The sequence below is a fragment of the Bos mutus genome, chromosome 2 (genome assembly GCF_027580195.1).
Source record: "Bos mutus isolate GX-2022 chromosome 2, NWIPB_WYAK_1.1, whole genome shotgun sequence".
Lineage (NCBI taxonomy): Eukaryota > Metazoa > Chordata > Mammalia > Artiodactyla > Bovidae > Bos > Bos mutus.
In genome coordinates this window covers 45,477,260-45,492,820 of record NC_091618.1, presented here as the reverse complement: position 1 = coordinate 45,492,820, position 15,561 = coordinate 45,477,260, and the positions used below count along the sequence as shown (strand labels likewise).

The following is a 15,561-nucleotide window of genomic DNA, read 5'->3' as shown; positions in this document are numbered from 1 at the left end:
GTGTTATGGGATGTCCAGGTGAACTTCAGACTATATGGGTCGAACAGTTCCAGAAAGAGATCTGAAGTGAAGCTAAAGCCTTTCAAATTATCAGAATACAGTCGTTAATTGAAGCAATGTTAGTGGATAAGATGGGTAAGGGAAGCATGTATGGTGATAAGAGAAGGTCAATGATGGAGCCCTAAGGAATATCACCATATTAGATATCAGTAGAGAAAGTGGAGCCTATGGAAAGTACAGTCAGAGAAGTAGGAGAAAAATTAAGAGATTTTGGTACCAAGTGGGGGTAAGAGCATCAGGAAGGAAGATAGAAGCAACAAAGCCAGATCCTGTAAAGTGAAGGATCCATTGGATTTTCGTAGCAAAGGACATCGGTGGGACTTCCCTAGTGGTCCAGTGGCTAAGATTCCAAGCTCTCAATGCTGGGGCCCAGGTTTGATCCCTTTCAGGGAACTAGATTGCACGTGCTGCAACTAAATTTCAAACATCACAGCAATGATCGAAGATCCTGCATGCCACAACTATGACCTGGCACAGCCAAAAAAATGAATATTTTAAAAAGACATTGGTGAGCACCGTGAAAACATTATGAATAAAGTGATCGCAGCAGAAACCATTTTGTAGGGGAAGGAATTTCACCTTTCAGAGGACAAACAGTTCTATATGATGGTGGGACCCAGTGTGTGACCATGGGAGCCAAGGGCTAAAGTGGGTTGGAGAAGCAGATCGTTGGAGCATGGAGGTTGGCTGGACATATTCACGTGAGCACTGATGTCAAGGGAACAACAGCTGTGATCCAGGTGTCCAAGTCTTGAGTGAATGATGGAGAGTGGTAGGAGTTGTGTGGATGACAGTGAGAAGAGGGGTAGAGGGGTAGAGAAAGATGGCATGGAAATCCAAGGACAAGGGTTTTTACATGAGGGTGGATACACTGGAATCAAGTTGATGAACACCAGGGTCTGGTCTGAGAAAAGCAGGATCCTGGGGAGTTTGCCTCCCACGGCACAGCTGTGGCTGTGTGGGCTCCATACAGGTCCCATATCAAGGTCCCCAAGCCATTTAAGAATGTTAAAATTTTCTTGAGGCTCCTACTTCAGATGTTTGCTGCTTCTATGAGTCTTTCTCATCACAGTTCTTTCTCTTTCTGGTACTTCAAACATACACACTGTTATTCATTTTTACCATTCACTTTTTATTCACTTGTTATTCATTTTTACCATCACTCAACTGTCAAGGCATAAAAGTCCTATACCAACATGTAAACACATTCTTAAATGGTTTGGGGACCTTGGTATGGGACCTGCATGGAGCTCACATGGCCACAACTGTGCCATGGGAGGCAAACTCTCCAGGATCCTGCTTTGCTCAGACCATGGTGCATATCAATCTGATTCCAATGTGTCCAAGTCTTTGTTAGGTCATTACAGGTTCTATAAAAGCATCTCTGAAGTTCCTAGTTTCCAAGATGTGATGGAAAAAGTGAATTTATCTGCACAACTTTGTGTCTTCTATTAGATCCATGTCCCAGAAATGCTGGGGCTGGCTCTTTCTTTTCAAAACTGCCAGAACATGTTCTCAGTTGGCATAAGTCTTTGTAAACTCTAACGTTGGTGTTTGCATTCTCAGTTGCCAGTTGCACTGGAAAATAGCAAAAGACACTTAGAATACTAAGCTTTCTTTTTTTCCCCTTAGGCTTCTATATTGGTGGGAATCTACTAATGTCTTTGGTTTCTGTGCCTTGTAATCACCAGCAATGTTTTAAAATTTGGATCCAGGATGTATTTTTCCTTTTGCTTCCCCCCACCTTTTTTTTTTAATTCTCTCTACTATTTATTCCTTATTCTCTTTTGATTTTTTTCTTGGTCTGATTTATTTTGGTGTCTTTTCCCTCTGAATCTATACTGTATATTTCCCTTGTTTTCACTTTGAACTTAAGACTTTAAAAATATGTTTAAAAAGATAATGGTTCCTGTATTTCCTAACACCATCTAAGGATATACTTCCCAGTCTGGACTCCCTGTGTTCTGTTTTTAAAAGGGTTTTATATCAGAGAGCCTGGAAAACTTAAGCAGTTGTAAACCTTAGAATATCATTTCCAGGTCAACTTTGATCTTGTATGCCAAGTTCATTGGTGGGAAAAAAATTAAATCTTTCACATCTAAATCAATAACTAGTGTTCCAAAGGAAACTTCAAAGTTTCACTTTAGATTTTTAAGGAAGGGTAATTCCTTCAGTATCAAAGAAATGAGATGTCAGGAAAAACCAGAATCCTTTTGTTTAGGACATGGTCTACTTATTTGACTTTCCTTGTCTTTTTTCTTCCTATGTGAATGTAAAATCTTCTTTTTTTTTTTTTTGGTCTCTTAAGAGACACTTTTACTATATTCTTTCAGATGACTGGTTTTGATTTAGAGGAGAAATCAACACATAATGGCTCAAATCTGCTTAGATAAGGTGTTCATTCCTTCCAGCTTTTCATGTTTCAACTTTTGCGGGGCCTGGCATACATCCACCACCAACACGTTCTTCACAGGGACCTGAAACCTCAGAACTTACTCATCAGTCACCTGGGAGAGCTCAAACTGGCTGATTTTGGTAAGTCACCCCCTGAGTCTCTTTCTGGGCTATGAACAATGATGCTTTTGTGAGCAAGTGTTTAAAGCATCAATTAGGCCTGGACTTTGAAAAGTGGGGACCAGGGAACTTGACATTTTTTGAGGATATCAAACAACCATACAGTAAGAGTGAGGCAAGACACTGAGAGAGACTGATCGCTTCTCAGGGTCCCATCAAGCCTCAGTGTAATCAGATCCTAAAATGTGGGCACCCCTATTACCTCACTGCTGTTTTTGATGCAGAGACTTTTGTAGAGTGAACGGTACTTCTTAGGTTTCCCTAAATCTGGGTGGATGTACAAATTCCATCAGACTAGATCAAAGTTATCCCAGGATGGCCAGATAAAAAGGTCACCCCTAGACTCTAGGCTGGACTCTTGCTGGAATGGAGGTTCCAGAACACCTATGTATTTATACAGGTGGGACTGTATGGTGTGTTTATGTGTGTGTGTTCAGTCGCTTAGTCCTGTCCAACTTTTTTGACCCTACGGACTGTACCCTGCCAAGCTTCTCTGTCCATGGAATTCTCCAGGCAAGAATACGGGAGTGGGTTGAATACAGAAGTGGGAGAATACAGAAATGGGAGTCTTCTGCATTGCATGCAGATTCTTTACCACTGAGCCACCAGGTACCTGAGGCTTTCATTCCCATCAGAGTGATGCAGACTTACCCTGAGTGTCACTGTATCTTTCCACTCTAGCAGTTATCACCATTTATAATTATACATATACACATACATACATACTTATATGATGGTTTTGTCTCCTCCACTAGACTACAAGTGTTATGAGGGCAGCCTGGATCCATTTTTGTTTATCATTATATCCCTAGTGCCTGACACCATCACAGGTGCTCAGTAAATTTTTGTTGAAAAACTGGTTCCATACAAGCTGAGAAGACCCTCTTCTCTGTTTGGCAGAGGTCAAATGACACTGCTATAACTGCAGTAAGCATGTAACAGACATTCGTTTATCAAATTCCCTACAAAAGTAAACTCATCTATTGAGATTTCATACGGCTATAGATCATGTGATTCTGTGAGATAAATAGCTAACTGACAAATGTACTGTTTTGCAGAGGAGCGCTTGAGAATGACTCATCTAAGTTCCTGCCAAACTAGCTAATGTGGATTAACAGTCCCTACCCTTTATCTACTAAACTGGGGATTCCTGAACTGCAGAAATGGAGGGTGGTCACATTAGTCATGAATTGATCTTCCCTTGCTGTTATAGAAACCTCCAATTACAGAGGTGTAAATATGCTTGGAGCTTAATTTTCTCTCGTGTAACAGCTGACCTAGGCAGTCAGAGCTCTGTGGAAGCCCCCAGATGTCTTGGCTCATGCTCCTTCTGACACGTGAGCCCCACCACCCCTAGGTGTTGCCCGCTGGCATATTTCAAGATGGCAGCCGCCTCCTCCTCACCACAGCCTGGAGGAAGGAGAAAAGGGACCAACATTTAACCCCTCCAGGAAGTTCACACGTCACTTTTATTCGTATCAAATAGGCAAAAATTTAGTTGCCTTGCAACACTTAGCTGCCAGGAAGGCCACATCTAGCTGCAAAGTAGGCTAAATTTAGAGAAATTAATGCGATGAAGAGGTACACAAGAATCAAGATAGTTGAGTAGTTCTATTAAAAGCACTGAAATTTGTGTATCATTTTAAAAATATTGTTTACTCTGCCAGTTGCACTCTCCTTGGCAGACTGTATCACTGTGCCTCTCCGGGAAGTCTCAGGACAACAAGTTCTGTGCTTTCCCCCTTCGCTCAGGTCTTGCTCGAGCCAAGTCCATTCCCAGCCAGACATATTCTTCAGAAGTTGTGACTCTCTGGTACCGCCCTCCTGATGCCTTGCTGGGAGCCACTGAGTATTCTTCTGAATTGGACATATGGTAAGAGCAAGTGCCAAGAAAATGTGAGTCATCCTAGCCATGAAGATTGCTTTATTAACCGTGTTACATTTTAGATAGTCATTCTAATGGCTTCCCAGGTGGCTCAGTGGTAAAGAATCCGTCTGCCAATGCAGGAGATGTAGGAGACCCAAGTTCAATCCCTGGGCTGAGAAGATCCTCTGGAGAAGGAAATGGCAACCCACTCCAGTATTCTTGCCTGGAGAATCCCATGGACAGAGGAGCCTGCCAGGCTACAGTCCATGGAGTTGCAAAGAGTCAGACATGACTGAATGACTGAGTATGCACACACAAACATTCTAATGATGACAATCACATTTGTATACAGAAATATAAGGTACTTTCAATACATATCTCATTTGATTTTTACAATAAGTTTTAACAGTTAAATAAGTTGAGGCTCATAGAGGTCTTGCCCAAGGCATCTTCTGGATTCTATCCTTTTTTGTCAATGCTCCTTCTTCTAGCTCTTCTCTTAATCCTTTGTCTTTTCCTTTGTCTCCAGGGAAACATACATATGCTCCCAAACCACAGATCTCACACACACACACACACACACACACACACACACACCTGCTTGTCTACACATGGCCAAACACAGTTCAGAGCCTGATGGAAAAAAAACATAAATACCAAGATTCTGTAGACCTGATTTTCATGTCAGTTCTATTTCTAATCATTTCTTCTGGATTATGTTATCTTCAAAAAACCATGTACCCTCTCTGTGTTTATGTTTCTTTGTTTTTAAAATAAGGGCAATATACTCTTCCCATGAAGGTTAAGGGGGACTGTGGTGTGAATATAAGAAATCAGACAGATGCTGTCAAGTAGAAACACATTGTTGGGAGGCTCTGGGATTGAAGAGGTGCAGTGGTGAGTGTGGGATATCAGTCACTCAACATCCCAGACCTGCACTGTTATGTTGTCTGCTTCTGATTCCTGGAAATATCCCAGTCATTTGTGTGGTGAATTTACAGTCACAGCCAGCACCTCAAAGGTAACAGAGTATACGGACTTCTTTCAATTCTTTAGACGGTCTTATATACACTGAAGGCCCTGTTTAAAAACACTAAGAGGCGAAACTAAGCTTTTGAATTTCCCAAAGTCTTGAGAAAAGTTGAAGAAAATTTCCTGCAGTGTATCGGGAGTCGTTGATTTCCCGATACCCGGTACCATGTCTCAGAATATCACCTGCTAGTCAAAACCCCCCTGAAACTGTCAGTACTCACTGCTCCCTGCTGTCACTTCAAAGGCTTTCAGCGGGCTCTGGTTTTCTCAGTTTTTAATGATCACTTCCTAGTTGTGCTTCACAGACAGTGAAACTTCTGCTCACCACTTTTAAACATTGCTTTATTACTGAGCATTTAAAACATTCAAAATACATAAACATATACATCAGTGATTCTTCACCAGGATCAATTTTACTTCCCAGAGACCTTGGCAATGTCTGAGACATTTATTGTCACACTTGGGTAGGGGCGGGGTGCTCCTGGCATCTAGTGGGTAAAGGCCGGGGATGCTACTAAATATCTTACAGTGCACAGGGCAGCCTCCCGCAACAAAGATGTATCCAGCCCCAAATGTCAATAGCGTCAAGATTGAGAAACCGGATGTAGATTGAAAGCATAATGAAGCGAACTCCATGAACCCACTACCCAACAAAACAACCAGAGCATGGTCAGTATTGCCACATTGGACTTCCCTGGTGGTCGGTGGTTAGGACTTTGCTCTTCCAGTGCAGGAGGTATGGGTTCGACCTCTGCTCGGGGAGCTAGGATCCCACATGCTGCATGGCACGGCCAAAAAATATATTTCCACATTCGCTTGTGTCTTTTTTCCATCCACCAGAGCCTGCCCCTCCACCGGAGGGGCTCTACCCTGAATTTTTATTCTTGTTGTCCATCCCTCACCTTTTTTTAAATAATACTTTTACATTTTTATGTATTTTAAAAATATTATTTTACCTACTTTTGAGTTTTTATAAAAATTGTACTATATTGCTTTTAGTTTTCTGTGATTTGCTTTTTTTAAACTCTGTGTATTTATAGGATTTATCCACGTTGATCTAAGTTACACTTTATTTTCTGTTGATGAACATTTCAGTTATCTAACTTGATGTTTTTGGTTTTGCTATTTTGAATATACTTGGTACTTATATTTAAGGATTTCTCTAAGAGTACTTCAAAGTAGATTTGCTGTGTCATGGGGTATATGAATGTTCAACTTCATGAAACAGTGTCCAATTGTTTTCCAAGTGGTTGTAATAATTTATGCATCAGCAGTATATCATAGTCCCTTATCCACATCTGTACTAGCTTTATAAAATCAGATTTCTTAATTTTTGCTAATCTTGTGGGAAGAATGGTAGCATGCTGTGATCAAATGTGCATTTCCCTAATTACTAATGAGGTTGGAAGTCTTTTCATGGATTATTCGTGGGTTTTCTCCTCTGAAATACCTCTGTGTGTCTTTCATTTATTTTCTTTTGGTCTCTATGTCTCTGACAGTCTCTCCCTTTCTTTCTTTATTGATTTATAGGAGTTCTTATACTCTGAATACTAATCTTTTATCAGTTATGTGTGTTGCAAGAAGTCTCCCCAGTTCCTGGCTTACATTTTCATCTTAATGTTGTCTTTTTAAGCAAGAGTGCTTTGTTTTAATATTACTGACCTTAGCAGTCTTTTCCTTTATGGTTAGTCTTTTTGTTCCTTATTTTAAAAATCCTTCTCTCCCTGAGACCAAAGTGATATTATCTAATACATTCTTTTAAAAGCTGTAGAATTTTTCCTTTCACTTCAAATCTTTAGTATATGGGAAATTGACTTTCTCTGTACTAACCAATTGTCTCACCTCAATTTCTTCAGTGATCTGCCTTGCCATATATCTCATATATCAGGTTTCTAAAGATGCATAGGTCTGTTTCTGGGCTCTTTACTCTGACTGGGGTCAGTTTATCTGTCCCTGTACCAGTGTCCCACTGTATTAATTTCTGTAGCTTTCTAATAATACTTGATTTCTGCTAGGACGAGTCTCACCACCTACTTCATCTTCTTCCTCAGGAGTATCTTGGCTATTTTTCCCCTTTGGTTCTCCATATAAATTTTACTGAATGTAAAAACCCTAGTGGGATTTTCTTTAGAATTACATTGAAATTATAGAACATTTTGAGGATAGTTAACACCTTTATAATACTGTCTTCCAATTTTAAAACAGTATAGTTCTCCGTCTGTTTAGTTCATCTATAATACCTTTTAGTAAAGGTATTATAAGCTCTTACATATCTAAAGTAAATGTTCTTTTCATGTAAGTTGATTTCTGTTGTTTATTGTTTCTTTTGGTTCTTGCATATGGTATCTTTTTTCCATGCGTATTTAGTTGATTTTGACAATGATATGCTAATTCTCCTTGGAATTTTATTTGTGGGATTTTTTTTTTTTTGAGGGCTTGAATAAAGTGTAGTCTGTCAGAGAGGATTTGCATTTGATTCTGCTAGGTACATTTTTTAAAAATTATTATTGTGTTTTACATAAGTGTGGGTCTCCTACTAAGATATTATTTCTTAATACCATTCCCTACTGAAAATAACTATGCCTTTTTGGAGAAGTAGCCAGTACTGAGACTGGGGCAGGAAAAGTTTAAGATGAGCTAGGAACATCTTGTTAGGCCAGAATATTTTCTAATAAAGTGATCAAAAAATGATGGGAATATGTCAAAAGGATGTGGAAAGCAGCTTGAAGAGACTCCCACTGGCCAAAGCCAATACCTTCTGAGCATCCTAATAAATAGTGCGGACAATGTATTTTAACACTGAATAACATAAGAATATATGTCTATATGGAAGATAGACAGATAATAGATGGATAGATTGGATGGCATCACCGATTCAATGGACATGAACTTGGGCAAATTCCAGGAGATGGTGAGGAACAGGGAGGCCTGTCATACTGCAGTCCATGAGGTCGCAAAGAGTTGGACCCGGCTTAGCAACTGAGCAACAACAGATGGATGGATAGATGGGTGGATGGATGGATGGATGGACCCATAGATACATAGGAAGGGAAGCTCCTTCTTACAATATAATGCCAACTAATAACTGGGGAAGAAATGATAGAATTCAAAATATCACTATTTTGTAATATATATAGTAGTAATCGGTTCAAATGAGAATCATCAATCCTAAATTAGTGGGGAAGTTTTCATGAGAAATAAAATATTTATTTACATAGTCTCAAAGTACCTCTATACAAATTATTTATAACAAAAGAAAAAATAACAACTTTGTATCAGAGGAACTTGGCAAACACCACCTTAACCAAGTGATTAGAGTCAGTATCATTAATAATGGGACTGACTACAGTCCATAGGGTCACAAAGAGTTGGACATGACTGAGCAACTGAGCATACTGACATCATTTGCCTCCTAACATGAATCAGAGGAGACAGTATCACGAATGTGGTTTTCCTGAAAAAAGAGCATAACCGGAGTCAAATCATGAAGCAGCATCAGATAAACTCATTTTGAGGAACATTCTATGACGTAACTATACGGTACTCTTCATTTTACTTTTTAATACTTTTATTTATTTATTTGGTTGCACTGGGTCTTCATTGCTGCTCCTGGGCTTTCTCAGTTGCGGGGAGCAGGGGCTGCTCTCTAGCTGTGATGTGTGGAGGGCTTTGGTTGTGTCGTGTGGCAGGCTTCTCGTTGCGGTGGCTTCTCTTGTTGTCGAGCACGCGCTCTAGGGTACATGGCTCAGCAGTTGCAACTCTCGGGCTCTAGAGCACAGGCTCACTATGTGTGGCACACAGGCTGAGTTGCTCCACAGCATGTAGGAGCTTCCCAGACCAGGAATCAAACCTGTGTCTCCTACATTGGCAGATGGATTCTTTATCACTGAATTACCAAGGAAGCCCCTAGACTATACTCCTTCAAAGAGCTGTAGAGGAAGAAAAAAATTTCTTCTATTCTCTGAGGTTCAGTGGATGGGTCTGTGAAATAAGCTGACAAAAGATAGATGAACAGAAGAAAAGCATACATGTTTTATTTTATGTTAAAAGTTTTATGTGACATGGGGTAAGTGGCTTCATAAAAAGGAGAGAAAATCCCCAAAGAAACAGCTAGACTTGGAGGCTTTTATACCATTCTGACAAAAGATGATATACTCCTCTGTAAAGAGAAGTAACAAGACAAAGGAAAAGGGCTTCTGAAATCTTTAGGGTGATAACTGTGAGAAGGTAAATATGTGTATGGGGAACCCTAGTGGTGGATAAGGGTAACTTATCAACAACTGTTTACATACATTCTTCTTGGTGCCATCTCTGCATCTGGTGATAAGGTTTTTCTCCCCTCCGGGGCTGGGAAAGGGGTCATCTTCACAAGGGGATTTTATGTCCTCCTTATGGGCTTCCCTTGTGGCTCAGATGGTTAAGAATCTGCCTGCAATGCCAGAGACCCAGGTTTGATCCCTGGGCTTGGAATATCCCCTGGGAAAGGGAAAAGCAAACCATTGCAGTATTCTTGCCTGAAGAGTTCCATGGACAGAGGAGCCTGGTAGACTACAGTCCATTGTGTCGCAAAGAGTCAGACAGGACTGAGTACCTAACACTTTCACACTTTCAGACAGCCCAAGAGAAGCAAAATCTCATCCTGTGTCTGCTTTTTCTCAATTGCCTTCAGCTCATACTAATCCTTATACCCGAATGGCATATTTTGGGGGTGGTATTTTCTGTTCCTATATAGAGTCAATGTTTGAATAGACCAAAAAAAAAAAAAATTAGGGAAATGTTCCAGATTAAAGAGACTAAAGAAGCATGTCTACTAAACATAATGCATGGTCCTAGATTGGATACTGGGGGAGAAGGAGCTAAAGAACCCTCCTGGGACAATCAGTGGAACTTAAACATGGACTGTAGATTAGATAGCGGTATTGAGATCAGTATTAACTTTCCTGATTTTGATAATTGCATTGTTGTTGTGTAAAAGAATGCTTTTGTTCTTAGAAGATACATGTGGAAGTATGTAAGGGTGAAGAACCATGGTATCTGCCACTTATTCTCTATTGCTTCAGAAAAAAATTAGATAATAGATAGATGGATGATAGAAAAAATGATAAAACCAAAAAGGCAAAGTGTTGGCAATTGGGAATCTGTTTGAAGTATATAAGACAATTCTTTCTACTGTTTTTGTAACTTTAATTTTGAAATTATTTCAAAATTAAAGGTTAGCAAAAAAAAAAAAAGTTGAAAAAAACCTGGTGTTTCACCAAAGAGAATGAAGTAGCACTGGCTTTGTTAGAAGCACTGGCCCGGTACATAGTCAATATTTTCAGTTATTTACTATGTGTTTGAGAAGGATGTGTATTCCCAAATTGTTGGGTACAGGACTTTACATATGTTCAAAATTTCAAGGTTGTTACTTGTGTTATTCACAATTTCTTTATATAATTTTTGTCTGTTTAAGCTATCAGGGGAAGATATATTGAAGTTTTTGATTTGTCATATTTCTATTCATTTTTCCTTTATTTACTTTGAAGCTATTTTCATCAAGTGAAAATAAATTTAAAACTGTTCATCATTCCCTCATGCACTTCAAATATGACTTTGGAATAATTTTCCTCTTTTGATACAAACCCTTTAAAACTTTCTTTAGTGTTGGCCTGTTGGTGTCAAACTCCGCTTTTGTTTCTTAAGATAAACTCTCATTGTTAAAGGTATCCCATTGCTGGGGGTGTAATTCTAGATTGACATTATTTTCTCTCAGAACTTGGAGGATCTTTCCCCATTTTGTCTTCCAGTGCTGCTCCTGTGAAGATTGCTTTTAGCCTAATCGTAGGGAAGTTTGCTTTTGGCCTTATTGTCTTTCTCTTTTACAGGTGATCTCCCATTTTCTCTGGATATGATAAAGAATTTTTTTTGCCTTCATTATTATGCAGTTTTCACTATAATGTGTCCAATGTGGACTTCTTTTTACTTACCCTGCTTGGTGTATATTGTGCTTCTTCTAATTATGAATTCATGTTTTCCATCAGCCATTTTCTTTTTAGTGTTGCCTCTATTCCAGTCTCTCTTTCTGGAGCTCCAATGAAAGATTATCTTTCTATCATCCTTGGCTCTTATCCTCTCTATCATATTTTCAGTCCCTTTAACTCTCTGTGCTACTTTTGGGTAATTTCTTCATCTACCCATTCTTTAAACCCCTCTTAAACTATGTATCCCTTAGTTTTTACTGAATATACCAAAGTGTATGTTATTCCACTGATAAGTGTTTCATTAATTTAATCATGAATAACGATGCGATGCTCACAGAATAAAAACTCAGTCATAAGTTAAAATTATTGTCATTACTGTTATTAATTTGATGATTGTTGTTTGTCCAGTAAAACTCGAAAAGTAATGTAGAAATAGAATAATCATTATCTTTCAGTATTTACTATAATGGTTTACTCTACATAACTGTTAGACATTACGTGTTTACATTGGGAGGAGAAGGCAATGGCACCCCACTCCAGTACTCTTGCCTGGAAAATCCCATGGACGGAGGAGCCTGGTAGGCTGCAGTCCATGGGGTCACTAAGAGTCGGACACGACTGAGCAACTTCACTTTCACTTTTCACTTTCATGCATTGGAGAAAAGAAATGGCAACCCTCTCCAGTGTTCTTGCCTAGAGAATCCCAGGGACAGGGGAGCCTGGTGGGCTGCCGTCTATGGGGTCGCACAGAGTCGGACACGACTGAAGCGACTTAGCAGCAGCAGCAGCAGCAACATTGGGAATCCTCTTCTATTTTTTTTCTTTTCAGGGTGAGGAAAATGAGCAAGGAAAAGATTTCCAATTCACAATGGAAGAAAAGGCCATGCAACCCCATAGGGTACAAACTGAACGCTTTTGTAAGGAAGCAGGTGACAGTGGTTGAGCATTAGAGCCTTTGTCCTAATGAAACTAATTATAACAAGAGCCTCTCATTCACGATAAACCCTGGGAGCAACAGAGTCCATGGCCCAAAGCAAACACTTAAAATATGGAAAATACACCAGTAAGACACATTGGTTATTCCCAGCACTTACAACCAACATCCTCTAATCTCCCATCATCTTTTCCTCTCTTTCTGATACTTTTTCAGACCTAAAAAGATTTCATTAGCAACTTCAGTGGAAAAAAAAAAAAAAAAACACCTCAATGCTTTAGGATGATTACACTTTTTGTTTTTAATTTTTGTATTGTGTTAAAATATATATAACAAAAATTACCATTTTAACTATTTTCAAATGTACAGTTCAGCGGCATCAAGTCCCACCACCTCCACCATCCACATCTCCAGAACTTTTCATCATCCCAGTATGACTCTTTGTACCCATTAAACAATCACTTCTTTTTGCTCCCTCCTCTCAGTCCCTGACAACCACTATCGTACTTCCTCTCCCTGTGAATTTGACCACTCTAGTACCTCATATAAATGCAATCATACAGTATTTGTCCCTCCATGTCTGGCTTTTTTCACTTAGCATACTATTTTCAAGGTTCATTCATATTATGGTAAACTGGGTTTTAAACAAGAATTTCCTTTGATAGTCAACTCCTCTATTCAAAACTAACTGCAGGCAGATGCTGGATTTAGAACTACAGAAAGTTATCAGTGCCTGAGGGATTCTTTATGGTCAAATCTCCTGCTGCAAACTTCCAAATATAAAGAGTGGCCCAGGGAAAAGCAAATAGAAATATCATGTCACTGCCATATATCAGGCTGCTCTGAATTAACTTCAATAGTGAAAAGTGAATATTGACTCACTTCTCCCAACAATGTTCTTATAGACTCCTTGCATCTCCCCAAACCTAAAACTCCTGAGATGGTTTATTTCTCCAGAGATTGCCTGAAGAATTTGAGGAATCTTTTTCTCTCTTATGGGAAGAATTTGCTCATGCTCAGAATAGAGAAAAGACCAGGAAAAAAGCCAGAAAAAGCAGAAAACATGTTAGCTGTTTCTTCTAACGTGACTGAAGAACCACAGTTGGAGCAATAAAATGACCCAGTGCATCTCTCCCTTCTGGAAGGATTCACTGTTTGATGTCACCAGCTCTTTTTTCCCCTGCGTGTGAAGTTTCCCTTCATCTACATGGGCTGCCCCAAGGGTATCTCCACAGAGCAGAAATCCTCTGAGAAGCCTAAAGATATGTAGGGTAATAAGAGCCACAGGAATGAAGATTTAAGAACAAAACAGAGGAATAAAAAGAAATAGGAGCTGGCTCCCTATCTGGACATGAATGTTCAGAATACTTAAAATGTTTGCTTTAAGACTAGTCTGGGGTGGACAAAATAGATGATAGCCACACAACTTGCTTAAGAAACAAATAAAAACAATGAAAGTCACACAACTTGTTCACAAAACAAAAAAAAAAAAACAGTTCTGAGGAATAAATGGAAAAAATAAGAAAGTGAGTTGTACATTTTTTAAAAAACAGTACTTACCTGAAAAAAATCTTTCCTTCTTCAAACTTAAGGTGCACAGACTTATTTTCTTTCCAGTGCACTGATATTTATGATACAAATAGTCCAGCTTCTGAAATACAATTGATTTAGGAATTTTGTTTGTCTTGTAAGTATTCTAAGTGCATAAGTGCATTGCACATGCACACACACACACACACACACACACTCACACACACACACACACATATATTTTATTAGTCTGCCAGGCTCCTCTGTCCACGGAATTCTCCAGGCAAGAATACCGGAGTGGGTAGCCATTCCCTTCTCCAAGGGATCTTCCCCACCCAGGGATCAAACCTGGGTCTCCTCATTGTAGGCAGATTCTTTACCAATTGAGCCCCCAGGGAAGCCCTTATAAAAAACCTTAGACTCTAGATTGGTAGGTGAGGAAGGTTTAATCTGTCCCTAAGTGAAACTTAAAAAGAAAGACTCAAGAAAATGTCTATATGGCACCAACCGCACAAATGCAGATATAAATGGAATTTCAACCAATATTAGCATTTTATTCTTTTATGCAAACATCTCGTGTTATTTTGTAGTACTTACACAGAAGCCTTAAAGTCCAGCTTTCTCCAGTATATTTTACATAGTTGTGCCCACTGTCCTAGTGGTGTAGAAGATAAAGGACACTAAGAAATTGTGTAATGAAAAGGACTTCCTTTTTGGTTCCTCTCAGCCACCATTATAAAAGGACATAAAAAGGCAACAAGCTCTTTCTTAGCCATGAAAGCCTTTTGAGGGGAGGGAAGGCTCAGTAAACTAGCAATGACTATGGTTTGAACCTTGTTTAGAACATCCTCAAGCCTTCTGGTAATTTGTGAGCTCCTGGGGTTTCTGGAGCTGTTGTGATACTGGATGGAGAGTTGGTTCAAATCTTCAAAAGCCAGTACATTTTCATTTCAATTTTGTGTCAGTTAATAAATAATCACTTGTGTTTTATACCCACAGATACATAAATATATATTTGTGTGTGTTTTTCTTTTTCACTTCAAATTGAAATGGCTTGAGACCTTTCAAGAACGCAGAGAAAGCATGAGGGGAAGTGGGTGGAGACCATTTGATGGTATTCACCATCTCAGTTTTTCAGCTGGCTTGTCTCACAGTTGACATTGCTAGCAACCAGGATGTTTTTAAACCATTTGACAGTTTGCTATTACTTTCATTATTCTCCATGTATTGTTTAATTTACACCTTTTATATCTGTTGCTTTAAAGACAAAAAGTAAAAAGAATATGAATATTTAAAAGCAAGCCAGTAAGGAGTCTTAAAATGATAATAAAGAAATAGAGGAAAACAACAGAATAGGAAAGACTAGAGATCTCTTCAAGGAAATTAGAGATACCAAGGGAACATTTCATGCAGAGATGGGCTTGATAAAGGACAGAAATGGTATGGACCTAACAGAAGCAGAAGATATTAAGAAGAGGTGGCAAGAATACACAGAAGAACTATACAAAAAAAGATCTTCACCACCCAGATAATCACGATGGTGTGGTCACTCACCTAGAGCCAGACATCCTGGAATGTGAAGTCAAGTGGGCCTTAGGAAGCAT

The 15,561-nt window shown here is 39.2% G+C and overlaps 1 protein-coding gene across 1 annotated transcript in view; it reads left to right on the top strand.

The window, feature by feature from the left end:
• CDK15 (cyclin dependent kinase 15) overlaps positions 1–15,561 on the top strand; it is a 95,594-nt gene that overhangs the window by 22,881 nt on the left and 57,152 nt on the right. The window contains exons 7-8 of the mRNA XM_005904249.2: positions 2,472–2,595; positions 4,387–4,507. Of these exons, the coding sequence (XP_005904311.1) occupies positions 2,472–2,595; positions 4,387–4,507 (245 nt within the window). The remainder of the gene's footprint in view (positions 1–2,471; positions 2,596–4,386; positions 4,508–15,561) is intronic.